Source organism: Lissotriton helveticus, chromosome 12 (genome assembly GCF_964261635.1).
Source record: "Lissotriton helveticus chromosome 12, aLisHel1.1, whole genome shotgun sequence".
Lineage (NCBI taxonomy): Eukaryota > Metazoa > Chordata > Amphibia > Caudata > Salamandridae > Lissotriton > Lissotriton helveticus.
The window spans coordinates 631,553,618-631,576,335 of NC_136073.1; the positions used below are offsets into that span (position 1 = coordinate 631,553,618).

At 43.3% G+C, this 22,718-nt stretch overlaps 1 protein-coding gene across 6 annotated transcripts in view; it reads right to left on the minus strand.

Annotated features, from left to right (window-relative positions):
- Window positions 1–13,247: 13,247 nt before the first annotated feature.
- Window positions 13,248–22,718, minus strand: part of CADM3 (cell adhesion molecule 3) — an 811,765-nt gene continuing 802,294 nt past the window's right edge. For 3 of the 6 annotated variants that reach the window (XM_078670695.1, XM_078670694.1, XM_078670697.1), the window contains one exon: window positions 13,248–16,906. In XM_078670695.1, the coding sequence (XP_078526821.1) occupies window positions 16,788–16,906 (119 nt within the window). In that variant the 3' untranslated portion in view covers window positions 13,248–16,787. The remainder of the gene's footprint in view (window positions 16,907–22,718) is intronic. The other 3 variants (XM_078670699.1, XM_078670698.1, XM_078670700.1) reach the window with 2 other exon arrangements.

Here is a 22,718-nt window from a genome sequence, read left to right on the forward strand (position 1 = left end):
ACAAATGTTTCTGAAATTGCCCCCAGCCGAGCAGCGACTGGTGGGTATGTATATGATCCAGCACCTCATTACTCTGTATGAGGGTCAACATTCTGATCCAGGCCCGTTACACGATGTCCTGAACGAGTTACTTCAGTATAGATGGAGAAGTCTAGGTACCGATTTAATTAGTGTCATCTGAGAACAGCGCCACAAATATAGAACGTTCCTGAACCCGCATTTTGTTCATGTCTCACCCCCAGAAAGTAAATCATTCTATATAGACAGACAGAATCCGTTACGAGAGGTCCACCCAGTCCAAGGGGCGGGTGGCGATATGCAACGAGTGTTTGTATACACTCCGATTTCAAAGATGGAACTTCTTGAAATGAAGAAATTAATTCCCTGTCATGATAAAGATCCAGCGGGGTTCCATAGAGAATTAAAAGACATGCTCCGTATGGGAGAATACACTTACCCAGATATCATTAAAATGTTAAAGGTTCTGTTACCCGCAGGGGTGTATGAAAAGTTAAAGGAAAAGGAATGGGAGGTGGGAGAGAAAAAGATCGATTGGGCAGTTCTAGAAGCTGAAGACAAGGCACGAGTACCAGGTACCGGTCTTGGAGATAAATGTAAAGATTTACCAGAATTATTGATTCAAGTTTTACCCAGATTATTGACAACTAGAAAAGAAGACTGGGATGCAATCTCAGCCTGTAAACAGAAACAAGATGAAGATATTAGTGATTTTTATTCTAGATTTGAAAAATGTTTCAGTATCAACAGTGGTCTCAAGACAAGTAGTGAGTCATACCCTCACCTTTTTGTTACTAAATTAGTCGAGAATTCAAGCCCACAAATTAAAAATCGAGTTTTGAAAGTCGAAAGCACCTGGCAAGCAAATACTCCGTCCCAGATGCTCCAGATGCTCCAATACCACCAGAATAGAATCAGGGAAGAGCAAGAACACGAGAGAAAACGTATGAAAGACACGAAAATGAAAGTACTAGTTGCACAATCTGTTCCTCAAGACAGTCAGAAGAGGGGTCCAAATCAAGCCAATCAAGTCAGTCATCCTGCAGCTCCCGTTAAAGGGAATTGCAATTATTGTAAACAGCCAGGTCATTTTATAAACGAGTGTGCAGTTCTGAAACACAACATAGCTACTGGTAAGACTAAAGAAAGACCACGTCCGCCTAGACAAGAACAAGTTTCACAGATTCCTCAGCCACAGAATGCACAACAGACAGTTACAGCACCGCAGCCTATTGCTGCAACACAGCACGTTACATCGCAGATGTACCAGTATGCTCAGACAGAGTATCCAGAGTACCAGCCATATTCATGAAACAGCCTAGAGAGGGAGGTAGGCTTGCCTCTCATCGAGATACCTGTAGATCAAGAAGGTCCCTATGTTCATAGTCAAGTATTAGGGAAAGACAGAAAGTTTTTGATCGATACAGGGGCAAGTAGGACCACAATTAGTCATGCCGAAGTTCCAGGGGCTCCGCTCTCAGGCTCAAGAAATGTTTCCCTTGGATTTTCAGGAAAACCTATAGTTAACGAGATATCAAAGCCAGTTACTCTAGAAGTAGGTCCATTGTCCCGCACTACTGATCTGTTACTTACTAAGTCATGTCCAGAAAATCTGTTAGGCATTAAGACACTGAAAGAATTAGGTGCAGTCATATGCTGTTCCCCAGAGGGAATACGTCTGTTCCTACGTGACTTTAAGGGTCACTATGTATTACGAGACTTTGATTCCAGATTGTCTAATGTTCCGCAGCATTTATGGGCGCAAGGTCCAACTGATGTAGGTTACATGCAAATCACACCCCATCGTGTGACTCTCAAGCCAGGTGTAGTGCTACCACGAATCAGACAGTACAGATTGCCACCCGAGGCTGTAGCAGCCTTATCCAAAATTATTGACGAGCTCATAGCTCAAGGAGTAGTTGTAGAAACTGACTCCAATGTGTGTAATTCTCCGATCATTCCAGTCATGAAACGTACTGATCCAAAAGCACCCCCAGTATATCGATTAGTGATTGATTTACGAGAGCTTAATAAATGTATTATTCCGCAGTACCCAGTTGTCCCAGACATCTCTTCCCTATTGACAGCCATTGATTCCGAAGCCACGTTTTTCACTGTCATTGACCTCAAGAATGCATTTTTCAGTGTCCCAATTCATCCAGACAGCCAGTTTCTTTTCGGATTTTGTTTAAAGGGAAGGAGCTATATGTTTACACGCGCTCCTCAAGGTTTCACAGAAAGCCCTAGTATTTACAGTCAAGCACTTAAGAGACAACTAGACAATATTCACATGCCAACTGACACTGCCCTGCTCCAGTATGTCGATGATCTCCTGATCACAGCCCGTTCTGAACGTGCTTGCGAGCGAGCATCACTTACAGTCCTGTATTTTCTAGCCGAGATGGGGCACAAGGTGTCACCTTCGAAGCTTCAATTCTGTGTCCAGCAAGTGGTATACTTAGGACACTTACTGTCCAAGAGGGGTAGGCAGTTGACACCAGACCGTATCCAGTTAATAGCGAGTCTTCCCCAGCCCAGAACCCAGAAGGAGGTACGTGCCTTTATCGGCCTTACTTCTTATTGTAGACAATGGATTCCCCAGTATGCATTTCTAGCCAAGCCACTGATACAGTTAACGACACAGGAGGCAGCCGTATCGACTGTCCTCCCTTGGACATCTGAACATACACTTAGTTTCAACGAGTTAAAGAAAGCTTTATGTCAAGCTCCAGTTCTAGCTACACCGAACTACAGTAAGCCTTTTATACTTTTCGTTACTGAACGCGAAGGTACAGCATTATCTGTTCTCACACAAGATCAAGCAGGACAATCCAAGCCCTGTGCTTATTTTTCGAGCACATTAGATCCAGTCGCCCAGGCGTTGCCTGCGTGCCTCAAGTCAGTTGCAGCCACAGCACTAGCTATCAGACAAAGTGATTCCATAGTTTTAGGACATACTCTGACAGTACAAGTCCCACATTCAGTAGAAGTTCTTTTAAACCGAACACAAACTCAGCACTTGACAATTGCACGTTTAACAGGTTATGAATTGACACTGTTCCAGCCACACATAGAAATCAGACGCTGCAACGTCCTGAATCCTGCTACACTGTTACCATCAGTTAATTCAAATCCAGACCCACATGATTGTGTGGAAGTAGTTAACATTACGACAAAGCCAAGACAAGACCTGACAGACAGTCCGTTACCAGATCCTGACCTGACACTTTATGTGGATGGTTCATGTATGAGAACAAGTACAGGAGAACTAGTCGCTGCGTATGCAGTAACTACCGACACCGAAGTTATTGAAACACACCGTATCGATACCCTATCCGCTCAAGCAGCAGAGCTAGTCGCTCTGACACAAGCTTGTATACACGCCAAGAACCTGAAAGTTAATGTTTACACAGACTCACGTTACGCATTTGGAGTTGTACACGACTTCGGAGTGCTCTGGCAGGAGAGAGGTTTCATGACTTCTCATGGAACCAAGATTCAGCATGGTCTCCTTATTCAAGCTCTGTTGGATGCCATACATTTACCGACATCTATCGCTATCATGAAGTGCAAAGCACATACGAAAGTCACTGACATTATTTCCCAAGGTAATGATCTAGCAGATCGCACAGCCAAACTTACAGCACAGACTCCAGACGTTCCAGTTAACATGACACTTACTCCAGATCTGACTACATGCATGACAGTTAAGGACCCTACACAAGATGTCATAGATATCCAGTTACATGCTACTCCCGATGAAATCAAGAAATGGTCTGAACAAGGAGGGGTCCAGACAGATCAAGGCTGGTTAACGAAGGGTAGAGCCACATGGTTTCTCCCCGACTCTATGGTTCAAGTCATTATCAACACCGCACATAGTCCCGCACATTTAGGAGAAAAAGCTATGTTAGACAGTATCCAGAACATATGGTTCAACAAGCATTTACGAGCTGCAGCCAAGCAGAAAGTCCGTACCTGTATGATATGTTGTCAGTTTAATCCAGGTAAAAGTGTCCCGGTGGAACAAGGTGGTTTCCAGCCCCCTGACCACCCTTTTGAAGTCCTCCAGATGGATTATATTCAAATGGAGCGATGTCGAGGTTTCAAGTATGTTCTTGTAGTTGTATGCGCTTTGTCCAGATGGACAGAAGCATATCCAGTCCCAGATTACACAGCCGCGACCACTGCCAAGCAGTTGGTTCGTGAGTTCTTCCCTAGGTATGGACTCCCTAGAGTCGTATATTCTGATAACGGTCAGCCATTTTCCTCAGAGTTAATGAAACACGTTTCCCTGTTATTAGGGTACCAGTGGAAGTTCCATTGTGTACGCCATCCTGAAGCAGCCGGTCTGGTCGAGAGACATAATCAGACTCTGAAAATCCGTATCGCAAAAGTTTGTAAAGACAAAGGTGTAGACTGGCTAGTAGCTCTGCCAGTCGCTTTGTTTTATATGCGCATGGTTGCACATTCCAGATCAGGTCTGTCCCCGTATGAGGTCGTATTCGGCCGCCCCCCTAACATGTGGGGTACTCCTAGACCCCGAAGTATTACCGATGTTTCATGTAATATGCTGACAGATTACCTAGCTTCCTTGATGTCTGCCCTCAACTCATGTCGTTCACAGGTTGCCGCCGCATTTCCAGACAATACCGAGGTGGCACCGCACGAGATCGTTCCAGGCTCCTTGGTGATGATCAGAAATTTTGACAGATCAAGTCCGCTGGAACCACGTTGGAAGGAGCCACGTCAGGTCCTCTTGACCACCCGTACTGCCGTCAAGTTGGAAGGCAGGAAGGGGTGGGTCCATCTTTCTCATGTAAAACTTTTCAATGGATTGAAACCCGTCTCCAAGAACATTTCCCAGGATTCCCAGGATTTTAAAAACTGTCAAGACATTGTTTTAAAGGACTGTCCCGCAAAAGACATTACTACAACCCCTCCCTGGTTAGAGAAAACTCCGCAGCAGGAGTATAAGTTAAAGCTCAGGTCTAGTAAAATAAGTCAGTCAGTTTGATTGTATAAGTCCTCCCCTAGGTGAAACGGTTAGATTGTTTCTGACATGAATAAAATAGACCCCCATAGTGAGAGAGTCAGTCGAAGTTCAATTCAATGTATCGTTTTTCTGAGTTTCATATTATTCATCAGCATTTTGATTTCCTGCACCAGCTATGCGTTCTATTTGTATTTTCCAGTTCCTCATGTAAATATGTCTGCTAATGCTACAGTAGAGCACACGTTTAGTGATCTACCTCCTCACGAATATTCTTACCGCCTCGCTATGCGTAACAACACATTTATCCGTATGTTACATTATTCACACCAGACCAGCAATGCCACTAATTGTTGGGTGTGTGGTCGACTCCCCCCTTTCCAGACACCGAAGGGAGTTCTGCCACTGTTTCCTTATCCATTCTCACATAATGGTTCGTGTGGAGCATGGTCCACGTTAACGTCATCCTCAACAGATATGTCTTTTCTTAACAGTACATGTTTCCCAGACAAGCAAGGTCTCCCCCACAGAACAGGTTTAGATCTAGAAAATGAAGTATATAATTTAGGTAATTATTCGTCGAATTTCATGGTTCTGAATGTTCAGTCTGATACTACTCCAGACTTACCTGCTATTTCAGTACTACCAGTCAAAGGTGAATTATGTGTCCGTAGTTATGGTTCCATACATGTAGGTCATAGTGATTGTACTACTGTTATCCAGTATAGTGACAGTGGGAAATCTAATTTTAAAGCTTCACGTCATTCTTATTTTGTTTGTGGTCAAACCGCATATGTTCGTCTGCCCCTCGATTGGGAGGGAACCTGTTACATTGCCTTCCTACTGCCACCTGTTTTCCTAGCCCCATCTGATTATCACAGAAACACACATCTAGTACACATTAGACATAGAAGGGAGTCCCCAATTGTCGATTATACTGAAACTACTCTAGAACAGTATACAGATTTCAATAAAGGTTTCTTCTTCTTCGTAGGACCTGTCCAGAATAGTAAACTAATTCGTAGGTTAACAAGAACCCTTGAAGCTGTAGTAAATGAGACTGCCTCTGCTCTAGGTAACTTAACCGAAGAACAATCTGCTATGAGATTTGTCGTTTTGCAAAATCGTCTCGTCCTTGACGTCATACTGGCCGATAGGGGCGGGGCCTGTAGAGTCATCGGATCTAGTTGCTGCATTTTCATTCCAAATAACGCGCCGTCTGTTTATTCAGCTATAACCAGACTCCATAAAATTGCCCATCTGTTACACCAAGATCCAGGCACCTGGACATGGTCCGGTTGGTTCTGGAATATAATTTCCGCATGGGGATGGAAAGTCCTGTCCTTTCTAGGTATTGCAGTAGCGATCATATTTAGCTGCTGCCTCTGTATACAATGTGGCCCTGCGATTTGCGGCATTTGTGCTACCTCTTGTATTCCTAGTCCCAAGCCCCGTTCTAAATCCCGTTCCAAGACAATTCGAGACGAGCAAATGGTACTGTATGAAATGATAGATGGTATCATGAAAATTGATGTTTCCTGATGGAAGCGTAGTGACAAGGAGGGAATGTGGAAAAGTAAATTTTGCCATGTTCTGTGTCCCTACGCCTCATCCATCATATGTTATGTGTGCATGACCAATATGCATATGTTATTCCCCATGTCCGATTAATGACGCAATTATAGTTGTGTCCACCTCTGGTATGTCATTTTCCAGTCCTCGTGAATACTACGAATATCAGGCCTATGTAAAGTTATGTTGCCACGTTTCTCAGTGTGCACGTTATTCCATTATAAAGTCCCCGTTTCCAGGCCTCAAAAGGGCCCGGACATCAGATTCAGCTCCTGTCTCCTGAAGCCTCGCTGAGGAGCGATACAGCCCCCACCTGTATCCTCGACCCTTCACTTACTCCCTGCCTCGCAGTGCCCGGTGCAGCTTGGTTCTGCCTCTGAGTCTGCCAAAAGTATGTTATAGTTCCAGCTATCAGTTCAGTCCTCCTCCTCTTCTGCATTCCTAAGCTACTGAACTGCATCAATAGTTTCCGTCATTGTCTAGCCTATTCGGCTCCACGTTAGAGAAATACTGTATTAATGGTCATTTAATATTCTTCATCACGCACTACATGTAGAATAATGCATGGTCCAGTCTTAGAATCAAGTTAGCTTTTCCCCTCATGACTTCTAGTTTATATCAACATGTTCCCTAAACATCAGATACCAGATAGGGTTTAGGTACATGTCGCTCCGACCCTCCAGACTCAAGTCTCTGCTCCTAGCACAGAGTTCGTAGCCCCCAGCTTCTCCTAGTAATACGTCATTGCCAGTTTTCGCGCACCATTAGGTTAGAGGTCCCGGCTCCTTAGGTAGCCCCCTCCTATGTTTCCGCCCATTCATGACATATTCTGTTACGTTTGCACCACATGTCTATGTACACGCTCAGTTACACCTACCTTTACTGTTATCTCTCGCGACTGCTACGCGTCACGCCTTCTGCTCCACCCACTGTTACGCCTACTGCAATGTAATGCTATGTGTTTGCGCTATGTATATAAGTCAATGTATTGTTATTAAAAGTTAGCGCGCTCATCCCAGACCTAGCCCCGGCAGCTGCCGGGCCCTGTCACTCTCACTCTGTTCCTATGCAGGTTGTCCTGATCCTGTCCTTATGCTGTAATAAACCTGCAGAAACTCCTACTACCTCGAATCTTGACTCTTATTTATTGAGCTATCTGTTATGCTATATGCTTAGTCAAAAATAGGGTATTATTTATTTATTTACCACACCTTGGCCAGGAGCTCCACCATTACTTCTCCGCTAATACAGGATCGGTCCCTTCGCAGGGAACCGTCTGGGAAGCGGGCAAGGCGGTGGTTCGGGGGGTGGCCAGGGGGTTAGTGCATGCCAAGCACGAGGCCCAAGTCACCCAACTGGTGCAGCTGGAATCCCGAGCGGTTCGCCTGGAACAGGCTCAACTGGTCAATGATAACGCCGACTCCTCTAGGCAGCTGGCGCTTGTCCGCGACGAGATTCGTCGGCTCTCCCTGGAGTCGGCCAAAATGTTATGGCGTTCCTCCGTGGCCCGTATTTACGGCTGGGGTGACAAGAATGGCAAATTGCTCCACAACCTGATATCCTACCCTAGGGCCCATCGCATCATTCCAGAGATCAGAACGATCAGTGGGACTCACCAGGTGACATCGCTGGCTATTGCGCAAACCTTTGCTAATTATTATGCGGCTCTATACGCGGCACGTCCCCCCAGAGCCTCCCTCGCAGAATTGATGGAGGGATCTGGAACTTGCCTTCCCAGTCTCCCCCGAGAAACCGCAGACATCCTAGACGGCCCTCTCACCACGGAAGAAATTCATGGGGCTATCACCCTGCTGCACTCCGGCAAAACGCCCAGACCCGATGGATTCCCCCAGGAATACTACTCTGTGTTCCGTGATGACCTGGTCACCCACTTGACAGTGCTTTTCCGCCAGGTGGTTGAATACGGGTCCTTCCCATCTGAATCTGATGTGGCGACCATTGTGGTCATCCCGAAGACACAACCACCTTCCCTAGACTGCTCGGATTACCGCCCAATCTCGCTGATAAACACCAAAATTAAAATCTTCGCTACTGCAATAGCCCAACGTCTCCGGCCCCTCCTACAAGACCTGATCCACCCTGACCAATGCGGGTTCATGCCGGCCAGGGGCACACGCCATTGCATCCGTTGCCTCTACCTGGCGTTGGCCCACTGACACCGGCTGTCCCCGTACTTGGCGCTTCTCCTCGTTGACTTTGAAAAGGCATTTGACAAGGCCTTTGACACGGTGGACTGGGGCTATTTAAGGGATGTTCTGGAACAAATGGGTTTCGGCCTTCCCTTCCTCCGCCTGGTCCAGGCTCTTTACAACAGCCCTAGAGCCTGTGTACTCGTCAACGATGCGATTTCCGAACCATTCCCGATCCGGAGGGGCACCTGCCAGGGCTGCCCTCTCTCACCCCTCCTATTCATGCTGGCGATGGAACCCCTACGGCGCTAATTCGACAAGACTCCCTTATCCAGGGTTGGGTATGGGATCAGAGCCAAGTGGATAAAATTGCACTATAAGCGGACGACGTTCTGCTCTACTTGGCCGACCCGGAATATTCCGGCCCTAGATCTCTATCAGCCTTGTCAGAGATTGAACAGATCTTGGGTCTTCGTCTCAACCCGACGAAGTCTACCTTGGTCCCTCTTCACCCCAACTGGGCGTGCTTCGACTGGCAGGCGGTGATCTCCCTCCGGAGGCAATCATTCAAGTATCTGGGAGTGTGGGTGACCCTCCTGCCGGAGCTGGAATGGGCCCTCAATGTTGCCCCCCTGGTCTCTCGGATGAAAACAGATCTTAGGAACTGGCAGTGCCTTCCCCTTAACCGGCTGGCAGGAGTGCCCTTTTCAAAATGATGATCCTTCCCCGCTTTCTCTACATTCTGCAGAATACCTCGGTCCACCTCTCGAGCAGCTGGTTCAGGGAACTGGACGGCACACTTACCTGGTTTTTGTGGGGTGGCGGGCGCTCGCGGATGTCCATGTCCCATTGCCGGATTCCCCCCTTTGACGGCGGTATGGGAGTCACCAACCTCCATTTTTATTACTTAGCTACGAGACTCATTGTGATCCATGATTTGTTTGCGGGCGGCTGGTCTGACCCAGCTTACCGGGTAGAGCTTACTGTCCTAGACTTTGCACAGCTTCAGGGCTACCTATACGGCTCCCCGGTGCCACAAACCCTGCCCCCAATCCCCAGGTCGGTGCTCATGGCCTGGCGCGCTGCCCTTCGCCTGGTGACCTGGGCCCGGAAGCTGACTAGGCAGACGCCCCTTTGGCATGGCACCTGGTTCAGAGAGGTCTCATCCCTGGAGGGTTTCCGCCGTTGGGACTTGGTGGGGGTATCACAAATTGGGGACGTGTGGGTAGGGGACCACATGCGCTCCTTTTCTGACCTACAACACAGGCACGCTCTCCTACACTCACAGTTCTACAAATATTTGCAACTCCGTCACACCCTCCATATACACCTCCCAGCACCTACCTCCCTCCCGGAGTTTAGTCCTCTAGAAGCCCAAGTCATGATGGGTAACCTGGGGAGAGGGGGTTGTCCCTTATATACCGAGCTCTGATAAATAACTGTCCCACATCCCTGGAGCGGCTTAGGGAGCGGTGGGTGGGCCCCTTGGACGAGGCAGACTGGCGCGATGCCCTTATGGCGCCCAAGACCCTCATCACATCTTCAAAGCTACGCCTGATCCAGCTTTACTATCTCCACACGGCATACCTCACCCCAGCGCGTCTCTTTCGAGCCGGCTTGAGAGCATCCCGACCTGTGCACGCTGTGCTGATGCCCCAGCCGACTTCTATCACATGGTATGGCTGTGTCCGGCCTTAGATCCGTTCGGGGGTGGAACGTGAGCTCACACGGGTCTCGGGATGGGTGGTTCCCCATGACCCGAGGCACTTACTACTGGGAGTGTTTGATGGCCTGGATGGCTCCCGGGCCGACAAGCATTTCCTGGGAACAGCGCTGGCAGTGGCGAAGCGAGATATTGCAGCCAGATGGTCCCAAGCTGAGGCGCCAGTACTGCAGAAGTGGTGGAGGGGTGTGGACTGATGCGGTGTACAGGAGGAATCCCTCTTTGAGGCCCGGGGATGCCCAGAGATGTTCAGCAAAGTGTGGGGCAAATGGTTTGGCCTGCTTCCATCTTGATGGGTCCTTGCCCGATATGCCAGTCTGATGCGAGGGGACTATTTCCTTACTCAGAAAAGACTAAAATGAATTGTGTCATCATCAGGGAGGGGCGGGTTTTTTTTAACAGTGATGTGGGACTTGTTACCAATGAAATTTCTTGTACCAAAAACTTCAATAAAATTTGATTATCAAAAAAAAAAAGACTGATGTGGAGAGCCAGATTTGATCATGTTTACAAGGGCTAGTAGACTATCCAGCAAGATGAGGCTAAAAGATGGCAAGTTCGGGGCACCGAAGGCAATGTTCTGGGCATCTTTAGGAAAAGCACAGTAAATGGCCCCAATTTTGATGGAAAAGAAACAGGCCAAATCATTGCATTGGTCAAGAATAGGTGAGTGAGTTTTGGGGCAAGAGTCAAAAAGGATTTAATAATTGAGAAATTCTTCTTGGCCGAGTTGGGGGCTGCTTCTATTTTATCAGCTATGAAAGAAGAACGCGCAGTCTGGATTGCTTTGTGATCGATGTTTATGGAGTCCTTGCAAGCAGACTTGTGAGAAGAGTTATAGTTCTTCCACAATGCATGTCTTAGCCTTTTACAAGTTTTCTTTAATATCAGTAGGTGAAAGCTAAACTAAGGTGCAGGATGCTTGGAAGTAGACCTTCCAGAAACAGACAATGGCATAAGCTTAACCCGAACTTCCTGAACCCACATTTTAACAGCTATATTGGCATCCTCTTCAGAGGAACTAAAATGTAGTCTGGAGGAGTCAAGGAGGCTACTGAACTACACGGGTCTAGGTTTAGACCGAGGCCTAGTAGTGATGGGCGCAACGAAGTCTGAGACTAGACCAGCTCAGTGCAGTACTAAATGTCAGTAGTCAGCGGGATAGCAAAATGATCAGTCTAGTCGAGGGGAAAATGGGGGCTCAACTATTGGGGACCGGAAAATGGGGTCTCAGCTATTGGGATAGGATATTAGAAAAGGCAGGATCCAAAACTGACCTGCAGTATGAGTGGGCAACTTCATCAGTTGGACTAGCTATAAAGCTTATGAATCATGGACCAAAGTGGTTAAAGCCTGGGAGTAGGCATTGTCGAAATGAAGATTAAGTTTGCCAACTAAGAGTTTGTGTGTTTCAGAACGAATGGAGCAAGAGCCTTACACAATGCCTGAGAGAAACACATATTGGGGATGGAACAGTATATCGGAGACAGAAAGCATGACATTGAGCAAGACTTTGAGAGAAGATAAGCATTTCATAATCTGGGACTAGAAGGTCCAGTGTGTCACAAGTGAAAGAAGCTTTAAAAACAATTGTGATGGCTCTGCCAGATTTATTAATGCAATTGTGCCTGATAACACAGTAGTATTCAGGTAGGGCCAAAGCTACATCAGTTGAGGCACGGTTGTTAAGCTTGGAAACAGTAAGAAATATAGGGGCATATTACCAACAACTAGCGATAATTATCGCTATGTTGGCTTAGCGGCAATAATTTTATCGCCGTGTTGCGGTGATTTTTATCGCTTAGGAGCCTTGCTATTTTCAAGGTTTATCTCCTAAGCGATCAAAATCGGCCGAAATGCATGAATATCACTGTAAAGTCAGCGATATTCATGCATTACCGAGCTAATGCTCTTAGCTATGTTATCCACCTCCCATTGGTTAACATGGCTAAGAACTGCTCAGGGCAGGTGTTAGCTTTTGGAGATATTCGCGCTTAGCGCGAATATCTCCAAAAGTTGGTAATAGGAGATAGCGATGTTAGCGACTTTCCATTCGCTAATATCTTGGCACGCCCACTTTGCATGTCATTAGTGATAAATATCTCTGACATGCAAAGCGGGGCCCAAGATGGTAGCTATCTCCTACAAGCTGTCGCTAACTGGTGTTAGCGACAGCTAGGTAATAGGGAGATAATTTTATCTCCGCTTTCTTGGCTTTTAAAGCCAAAAAAACGGAGATAAATCCCTTGATAATATGCCCCATAGTGCCCAGATGGAGGTCCTCTAAACGCAAAACATTTTTTGAAACAATTCTTTTTCAAGTGTTGGTAGCATTATTCCTTGCCTTCGTGGATTTCTATGTCTCTTCCTTACAAATTTAGCCGTTTTACCTGCAGCACCCCTGGAGAAGATTTGGGAGGAACTTAGGGGAAATGCAACTGATAACTCTTTTGTGGGTGTGTTGTAGTATTTACTTATTTCCCCTTGTGCCCCTCCTTAATTTCAGCTTTGCAACACACTTGCCAGTACATAGTCCCAATTTTCAAGCCACTCACAGTTCCTCTCCCACATTTACATCAAAAGCATAGCTACACGTGCTAAGGCAAAGATCTCTGCAAATGCCTTAGCGCACTGCATTTGTGAGTACATGAAGTAGTACTACTTAACATGCTCAAAAAGGATTGTGTGACTAGCTCCTATAATATCATAACCATGAATATATACATACTACAAAAATCTAAAATTACAGGACAAATCTCTTACAGGAAGAAATCAAAGAGGAAACCGAAAGCAGTTTTTTAATGTTTTACTCTTTTTACTTGATAATGGTACAATCAGAACCATATGCGAACAGAAAAGTTACCTGGTATTTTGTAAATTATTTTACACCTGGAAAGACAGATATGAAGTAACACTGCATCATAATGCAGAGCTCGTGAGTGAGGCTGGCAGATCTGACTTTAGATCACCTTACAATTGGGGAGTATTGTTATACTCCATTATAGAGTAAGGTGGGAATGTACAGAGACATTGAAATGAATCATTAAAGTTGCCTGGCACATCCTGTGTTGCTAGATCTGAATCATTAACGTCTCGTGGACCATCCTAAATCTGAGAAAATCTTTTCAATTAACACAAGCTACTTATTTTCAAATCACTTCGGAATGACTTTCACGCATGTGATACAATTCACTTAACATACTTCTCATGTTTTAGTATGTTTTGTTTTCTCTATTATTATGCAATTATACAATAATATATATTATTGAACTAATGTCACCATCTGTCGACAGACCTATGCCACTGATCTCAATATTTGTTAGGGAAAAGTTTCTTTACTGCTGTCTGGAGGGACAATGTCCCAATGATTAGGCTATTATCGACATGAAGTGTTTTTTTTTAAGTTGGAGGAAAAATCTACTAAAACTTGTTTTTAAAAAAACTCACTTGAGAGACATTAAAGCTATGCCAAACGGCACATTTGTGGTATTGATCAAGAACATTTCTACATATAGCCTTTGACACCGAAGGGTGAGCTTATGATCTGCAAACTAACAGCAGACACAAATAAAGCAGCATTGAGAGAGGAAAGAGAAAAGATGCAGCAGAGTGCATTCTTTACCAATAACGGAGAACGGCAAGATCGACATGTAACATGCTTAACAGCCAGCCTTACTCCCTAGCCTCTGGCTCTCGACAAATTGGTATGGGAAGAATATTTATTAAGCACAAACGTCAACAAATGAACTATTTTTTATGACAATATAATCACGTAAATGTTTTCCTTATATTCTTAGATCAATGAATCACCATTTGCAATAATAGATCATATACAGTTAGATAATGCACATCCTGTGGACTGGGATAAACAAAAAGGCTGCTAACAGGCAATCCTGGGTAGGGGGAAAAGGGCGAGTGTGAGTGAAAGCACAGGTCTATGTTCTAAGAGTTTGCACTGTATACAAGTAGAAGAAATGCATGCCTGTAATGCATTGTCATGCACCTAGCACATATTAGACAGCTAGAAAAGATTACTATAGGCACTCACACTTGGACCATGCGATTGAAAGGGTTTTGCCACGATTTTGGACTAGAGAGGCTGTGGGGCCAGAGCTTACAACATCGCTAAAGAGGAAACTTGTCTAGTGATAATTAACTGAGGTATGGCAGGCTAAAGTTCAGAACAAAGTCATTCTTAATTTTTTTTAGGGACATAAGGTCATATAAAGATAAGCTTCAGATGGCTGGGATACTAACATGTATAGAACTCCTGTCAACGTACCCTAAATCACAACAATTAGGAGGTGTTAAAACTGCATAAACTTCACTTACTTTTGACAGGTTATGTAGCTTTCCCATTGTATAAAACCATGCATTTATTTCCAGGCTTTGGGGCATGAGCAATGCAACATAGCCCTACCTTGGTGACGAGGACATATCTCAGCACACTTGGGTGTTAACCATTCATGTAGAGTATAGGTATGATCTCAATGAGCTATAATCCACTCCATGTGCATTCACATGATTGGTATGCCCTGAACAATGTCTTCATTCACACATGGACCACTGAAGATGGATAGATAGAAGGAAGCAAAGCTGTGAATAATATGAAGCTTCAATGCTTAAACATTGCCCTTCGTTGTGTGCTACATAATCACTGTAGAGGGCAGGTATATCCAAATTTGGACCTTGGCTTCCAAAGGCAACTACTGCATATAAGCAAATGAGTGTATATTCTGATTATAGTTCTTGGTATTGCTAGCATGTTCTGATGTGAACTATTCATGCACTGGGTAAGGGGCTCTCATGATGCACTCAGATGAGGCCATATAGTTCTAAATCTGATAGTTTCCACTGGGAGACAAATAGAGAGGGACAGAGCAGATATGTTCTCAGTATGCTGCTACTGATGAGCAGAGACTGCTGAAGGATGCGTTTGCCTGAGGAGCGCTGAAAAGGGTGAAGAGGGGTAGTATTTTGTTCTACCCTGTGTTAATATTCACATGACGCTATAAGCCAGTGGCTGTGAATTAATTACACGTCACCCCTAGAAGTGAATCCCCAAGGACCTACATGTCAAGTGATCTACGTCCAAACCAATGCACTGTCATCAGCCCACACAACACATAAGGGTCAGGTAAGCCTGGGTAAAGCCCTCTTTACAGATGTATGATAAAGCGTACTTTAGCACTTATTTTGTAGAACCATACAAATGAGGAGATAAAGGGGGTTGGGAGAAACCGGACCCAACAATAGATGGCAGGAGTATGCAAAGCATGTGTATCTACAGCATACATGCCTCAAACACATTATTATGTTTGGAGTACAAAGGTGTAGTAATTAAACAGCTGGTAGTCTGTTTTCGTCAACATCCAATTACCTTATGGGCAAAGGTCTTCATTGTATTTTGTAAGCACAAGTCCAGGGCATTTCCTACGTTTTCAACTCTGCAATAATACTTTTGGGGTATTTATCAGCACCTGGGCGCCATTTATTCAGCAGTCTCCATTACATAATTTTCATAATCATCACTGTGAACTTAGACCATTGTTTAATATTTGGACTATAGCTTTCTCAACTTCACTTACCTTTGCTTACTGAACGTTTGTGACCCTTGGATGCACTCCCAATACAAAGTGCGTGCACAATACTCATACATATGTTTATTTTGGAAACACACATATTTGACTTAATCCTTGTCCATGTGGAATGTTTACTAGACAAAACAGTCAGAGTAAGGTCTGATGGGCAATCCAGGAAATGACATGTAGATTTTCATTTTAAAAGCCAAGCCTTACAAATTGGAGAAATTATTTTTAGGGACTAGATAAACTCATACCTTATGGGATACCATCCTGCAAATCCTTAGGACACAGACCTAATATTCAATAAAATATCATGAATATCTTAGAAAGCATGAAAAAACAAAACTATCTGACACATAAAAAAGTAAATTAATATAGATTTCACTTGTCATTGGTGTTTTGTCGTTTTTAGGGACTGTTCAATGTTCAGTGCCAGAGTGACTTCCATTGGTGACATGGAGATGTAAGCAAGCAATTCATTTTTTTGTTTTTTACAGTTTTAATAATAACATTTTATACAAGTTCATTTCAGGAGCATGAGCCAGCTGCTTGGGTTCCCAAAAGGCTGTATCCCCATCTTCTATTTCTCATTCTTCCGTCCCCAATCCTGAGAGTGACGGCAGTTGTGTTCCGTTTGGCTGCTTTCTTTTCCTCCTGAGCGCCTTTGAGTGGTTACAGATTGGCTAATATTTGCTGTTTACTTGATTATCTGGCGGGGATCACTTTGCTTTCACTTACTCCAGCATTTAGATGAAATACTCTTTCTTGTCTTCCGAGCTGCTCTGGCCTCCCTCAGCATTAATGATTGCTGTATCGGCATCAGGGGCATCATCGGAGCCCTTCGCCTCGTGGGTCAGGTAGGTGCCTGAGTAGGGGCAGAAAAATAAAACTTTGGAATCACCATTACCAGCCTTCACTCTTAGAGTCTCACAAAGACACAAACATATTCATGCATAACAAATATTACATAATTTTTGTGTGTGTTTATGTGTATATAACAGAAGCAGTGATTGCGCCTCTGTAGTTATATTTAGGTCAGGTATTCCATTGAAAAGGCATTCTTTATTTTTTTAACAGCTTTGTTGTGTTTGAATCTGCACACATTTTTCCAACTTGTTCCTCTGATTTAGGATCGGCATGGCAAATTTCATCCAGATCTATCATGCAGGGCGAGGACAAAACAAGAGGAGGATAAAAAAAGTGCCATTTGCCATTTTAATTACTCCTGGTCCTTCAGCTAATTGCCTAGACACTAGGTATAATAGATGTATTCTGTAACTATTACCACCAACAGTACAGGTAAGCTGTGCAATGATGGCCAGCACATTCCAACCTAGCGGCAGTGAAAGCGCACCTCTCCACAATTAGTGGAGAAATGTATTTTAATGATTTTCTCTTAGGTCCACATCCTATTAAAAATAAACATTTAATAACCCTATTAATTGATGCTACTTATAAGGAGATACAGACTCACTCAGAAAGGAGCCGCTGAAAGAATTAGAGAACCTGCTAGAGAAATAATGTACACAACTTTAAACGTTATCGACAATGGCTTCCAATCACTCTAAAAACAAGAGCAATAATGTTGTCCGTCCTCCAACATTTTTTTTGCAACATGAACAGGCTTAGCTGCAATTTGTAACACAGCTAAATTGGGCACTACAAACAGCCAGTAAATGAGTGCTCACTGTATGTACAACTTAACCTTCACTTTAATAACAATGGCTAAAAATGAAGATGCCTATACCCTTATTGAGGAAAGCAAAAGTACTCCTTTTTCTGTGGGAGAACACGTCACCGGCTCCCACATGGAGTAATCTCCTGTCAATTACCCCCTTTCACTTCAATGATTTTTTTAAACGCTGGTCCTTTGGACGGATATGAGGAAATGGACTACATTTTCCTTAAATACATTTGGAAATTCCTGTTTAAATTCCACTGTCTCACCCATGACAATCAAGCATAGATATGTACAGCTGAGTGCAATAATCCTCTAGGCCACTCACTCCACTGTGAATCCATATCAGAACTGTAAATGCTATGTGCCTTAAAGAATTCCCCATACAGGATACTGTTCATTAAGCGTATGGGACAGCTACTCTGCGCAAGCAGCAGGGTGTTTCCAGCCATGCTTTATCTGTGTAGTTTAGAGGTTAGCTTGTTGTGCACTACCTCCACTTTGACAACTAAGAATTCCCAGTGAACTTGCTTATTTCACCTAAAACGTTTAAGGACAGATCATTGTTATTCAAGATGTTAATAAATTTACACAAACAGGTCGTCAATGTAACAATCCCAAAATACATGTGAATTGAATTCTTCCATAGCTGCTGCTCCCACCAAACCATCAATAGATTGGCATAGCTGGGAGCAAAGCAAGTGCCCATAGGTGTCCCTTTGTTCTGTCAGTACAATTTGATTTCAAACCAGAAAAAAATGTTTTCCTAACAAAATTGAATCATGCTCAAAATCATTTCTGTGTCAGACAGTAAAGATAGAGACCACGCCCTAAGAAAATATCTAGATGCCTCGATACCGTCTACATGTCTGATGCTAGTATGCAGACTACTAACATCTAAGGTGATAAGGAGGAAGTCATCCTTGCATGGAACATCGTATATCCTTCTTAGAAACTCTCTAATCTCTACTGTCTTGGAAGTAGGAGGGTAAAAAAAAGGTTTTAAAACCTGGCTCTTCACTCAAGCCTACTGCTAGACACAACTTCTGTGGTGATTTTTTAACTTAGTGCCAAGAGACCTTTTGGTGTACGTGCGCTCTATAAATTCCCCATAACAGAACGTAAAAAAGTTGACACAAATGTATGAAAAAAATATATATATACCTCGATGTACTTTCCCACATGCTTCTGATGAGACATTCCAAGCAGAATGCATGACAATAACTATATTAAAATGAAGGGGTTACCAACAAACAGTACTTAATACGGCCCAAGTTAAGGCCCAAAAGGTATGTAGAGAGAATCTGCTGGTCTCTACGTCGGATCAAGCCAGTCAGATGAATTTGGTTAGATTTATCATCACATATAACCAGAAATGCAAGGAGCTTAGGAACATGGAAAAGCTGATGTACCAAAGCTCTCAATCAACAATCACCATATGGTGTTTCCACCCTACACATTATTACATAACGATCATAATCAAAAGTCAGGAGCCAGATGTTTCAATGGAGCTTGTATTGAATAAGGAAAACAGCTGACACATGTTTCGTCACACAAGTGACTACTTCAAGGCTAATAGTTCGGTCAAGTACTCCTGATCTAGTAGAGCAAAAAGAGTAAATCGAGATGTAGAGATAAAATTCAAACACAGTACGGTTGGATATCAGAGTATCAAAAGAAGTGTCCAATTATCTAGCCACTCGATGTCTTCTAATTTACGCAACAGATCTCTAGTGTCTTGTATGTAAGCAGGAAGTTTGTGTAAAAAGGTTGTGAAAAGACATCTATGTATTCTGAGATTCTTCCCTTCGGTGACCCAATGCCTGATATTATAGGTCAACCTGGTGGAAAGGCTTCATTCTTGTGAATTTTGGGTAAAACATATATGCAAGGTGCACCTGGGTATGTGTCGTAAATGTATTTATATTCCAAGTCATTGATAAGACACCAATCACGCCAGTGGGTAAGCCTGGACTCAATCTTGCCCATAATCTCCCTGATGGGGTAGTGGATAATTTTAGATAGGCTCCGGTGTCCAGTTAATCTCTGTCATGTATTCCATTTTGTTCATGACCACCACATTACCACACCCCTTATCCGCTTCCCTAATGATAATTGTTGGTAGTTTCCTGAGTGTCTCTAATGCCTCCCATTCCTGCCTATTTAGATTTTCCTTAGAGAATCCATGTTTTGTGTTTGTCCTATCTTCCATTTTTTATATGTCACTGTTGACTGCTTTATAGAAAGTATCAATGAAATTATCTAATTGTAAGGTTGGCATGAACGCAGAGTTGGGTTTTAACCCACTGTTCATATTAAGGTTCGAGGATATATCAAATTCAGATAGAATATCAAACATCGTATTTGGGGTCTCCTCAGTGTCATCTAGTGATTAAATCAGCTGAACATCCTGTATATCTTTAATAGTTCTGTGAAGCTCCAGCCCATGGGGAATCATCAGAGGAATATAACTCGATTGCTTTTCAAAAAACGTTTTTAATTTCAAACGTCTTACATATTTGTATATATCAACATGCAGTTGTGCAAAATCAATCCGTGAAGTTGGACAAAAATTCAGGCCTTTATACACTAGCTCTGTTTCCCGTTGCGACAAATTATAATCAGACAGATTGATAACTGATACATTGTCAATGTGGACTGAACTGGTTTGTATACTACACTCTGTTGTGGGGTCAGTTCTTTTGGTTGTGGGATCCGAACCAGTGTTGTTAATCTTTCCCTGGTTGTCTGTAGTGCCCACCCCTTCTTGTTTTCTTGTGCCCATGTTTTGCTTGGTAAAGTTCATTCTTGTACCCTCCCTAAATTTCTCTCCAATTCTGCTAATAAAGAAGAGGAAGAGGATGTTGTGTTCATATTAGTGAAGTGGAGTGGAGCCTTTTCACCAGGTAGACCTATAATATCAGGCATTGGGTTACCGACGGAAAGAATCTCAGAATATATAGATATCTTTTTACAACATTTTGTACACAAACTTCCTTCTTACATACGAGACACTGGCGATCTGTTGAGTAAACTAGAAGACATTGAGTAGTTAGATAATTGGACGCTTCTTGTGACACTCAGATATCCAACCTTAGTATGTTTGAATGTTATAAACACATCTCGATTTACACTTATTGCTCTACAAGATCAGGACTACTTGACCAAACAATTAGCCTTGAAGAAGTCCCTTGTGTGATGAAACACGTGTCAGCTGTTTTAAGGATTCAATACAAGCTGCATTGAAACACCTGGCTCCTGACTTTTGATTATGATCGCTATGGAATAATATGTAGGGTGGAAACACCATATATTGATTGTTGATTGAGTGCTTTCGTTCATCAATTTCTCATAGAAGCACGGAGATGTTTAACCAATGTGTTATGTGCATATAGGGTAGTATGATGCATTAGTAACATATAGCATCACACTAAGAATATTTTTTTGAGATTCTCTCTATAAAGATGTTAGCACATGCCAAGTAGAGGTGCGGTCAATCAACCATCACCACCTCCTCTAGTTTTGAGCTTAGGAACATCTTGAGCAAACACTGGGAGGTTCTCGCTATGGAGAATAGTCTGACTGTTCAAATAGAGGACTACCCGAAATTCACCTGTAGAAGAGGGGTGTCCCTGAAAGATTGGCTAAGTAAGAACAAGATAGCAAGAGTGGATACCAAACCCATGGTGAAAGCAAGAGCTTTTCTGAAATGCTACAAGTGCAAAACGTGCAAGAATAAGCACAATGTCAAACAATGTTTCTCTTCTCTATTAGGAGTAGAGAGACAAATTAATCATCGTTTAGGCTGTCACTCAGACTTCAGTATTTATTGTAATAGGACACACCAAACATCCAGTCAATGATTAAGTTACGTGAGGACTACAGAAGTAATGCGCTAGACAACATACTTGTAGTTTTTTACAAACTCCTGTAAAGTACAGAGTAATCACACTAATGCAGCGTTGGTGCAACAATTAAAGACAAGATAACGTGCAAAATAGAGCAAGTTAATATCCATCAAACCTCATTACCTCATTGCTTATTATACATACTTCAGCACAAATCTAAATAAATAACGATATGTGCCGGCATTGATTTGACTGTTCTCATGCCCCCGTGGGCTTACCGTGCTCCATACATTTTCTTTTCCTTGATTTAGCCCCAGTGGGCATACCAATATTTGTCTAGCTGACCACTCACATACTGTAATTTTCACAAAAAGTGCAAAATAAAATAAAAAAGGGCTACACCTACATTGCAACGTAATGACAAATCAAAAACAAAATGTACTCAAAACAGAAATTTCAGGAAAGTTAACTACTGATTATATTACAAATTGCTTTTAGCAGCCCTTTTGTTACAGATGTGTATATAGGTCTTCTTCCATGTTAAGGCCCATCTGTGCTTTGGTATTTAATTTCAATATATAGCGTGATTCTAATTTTCTCAAACATTTCTGTCTATCACCCCCTCTAACACAGGGAGCAATTGCGTCAATGACAAAATACGTGAGGCCAGCCACATCGCTGCCATGATATGCAACGAAGTGTCGGGCCACAGGGTAAGCTCTATCTATATGCTTTATGGCCCTCAAATGCTGAAGCACCGTTCTATGGACAGGAAGAATTGTGCTGCCCAACGACTGAAGATTGCACGGGCAACTCAGTACGTACACAGCAATCTGTTTTGCAGTCAAATTGCCCTCTAATGTTCTTTTCAATCTTCTAGCACCCGTTTAAGAACTTTGTTGTATTCTTACCGTGCTGACATGCCTTGCACTTCATGCACTTGATAAATCAATTTTTCCCTTGCAGCCAAGATGATTTCATTGGCTGACTCATGCATTTTGGTGCCATATTGCTTACAAGCATTTGTTTGTATGATTTGCACTCTACAAAAGGTTACCATAGGTTTTTTACATACAATTTTGCTTAACACCAGGTCAATCCGTATCAGGTGCCAGTGTTTCGTTAAAATGCTTCTTACTTGACCATGTTGT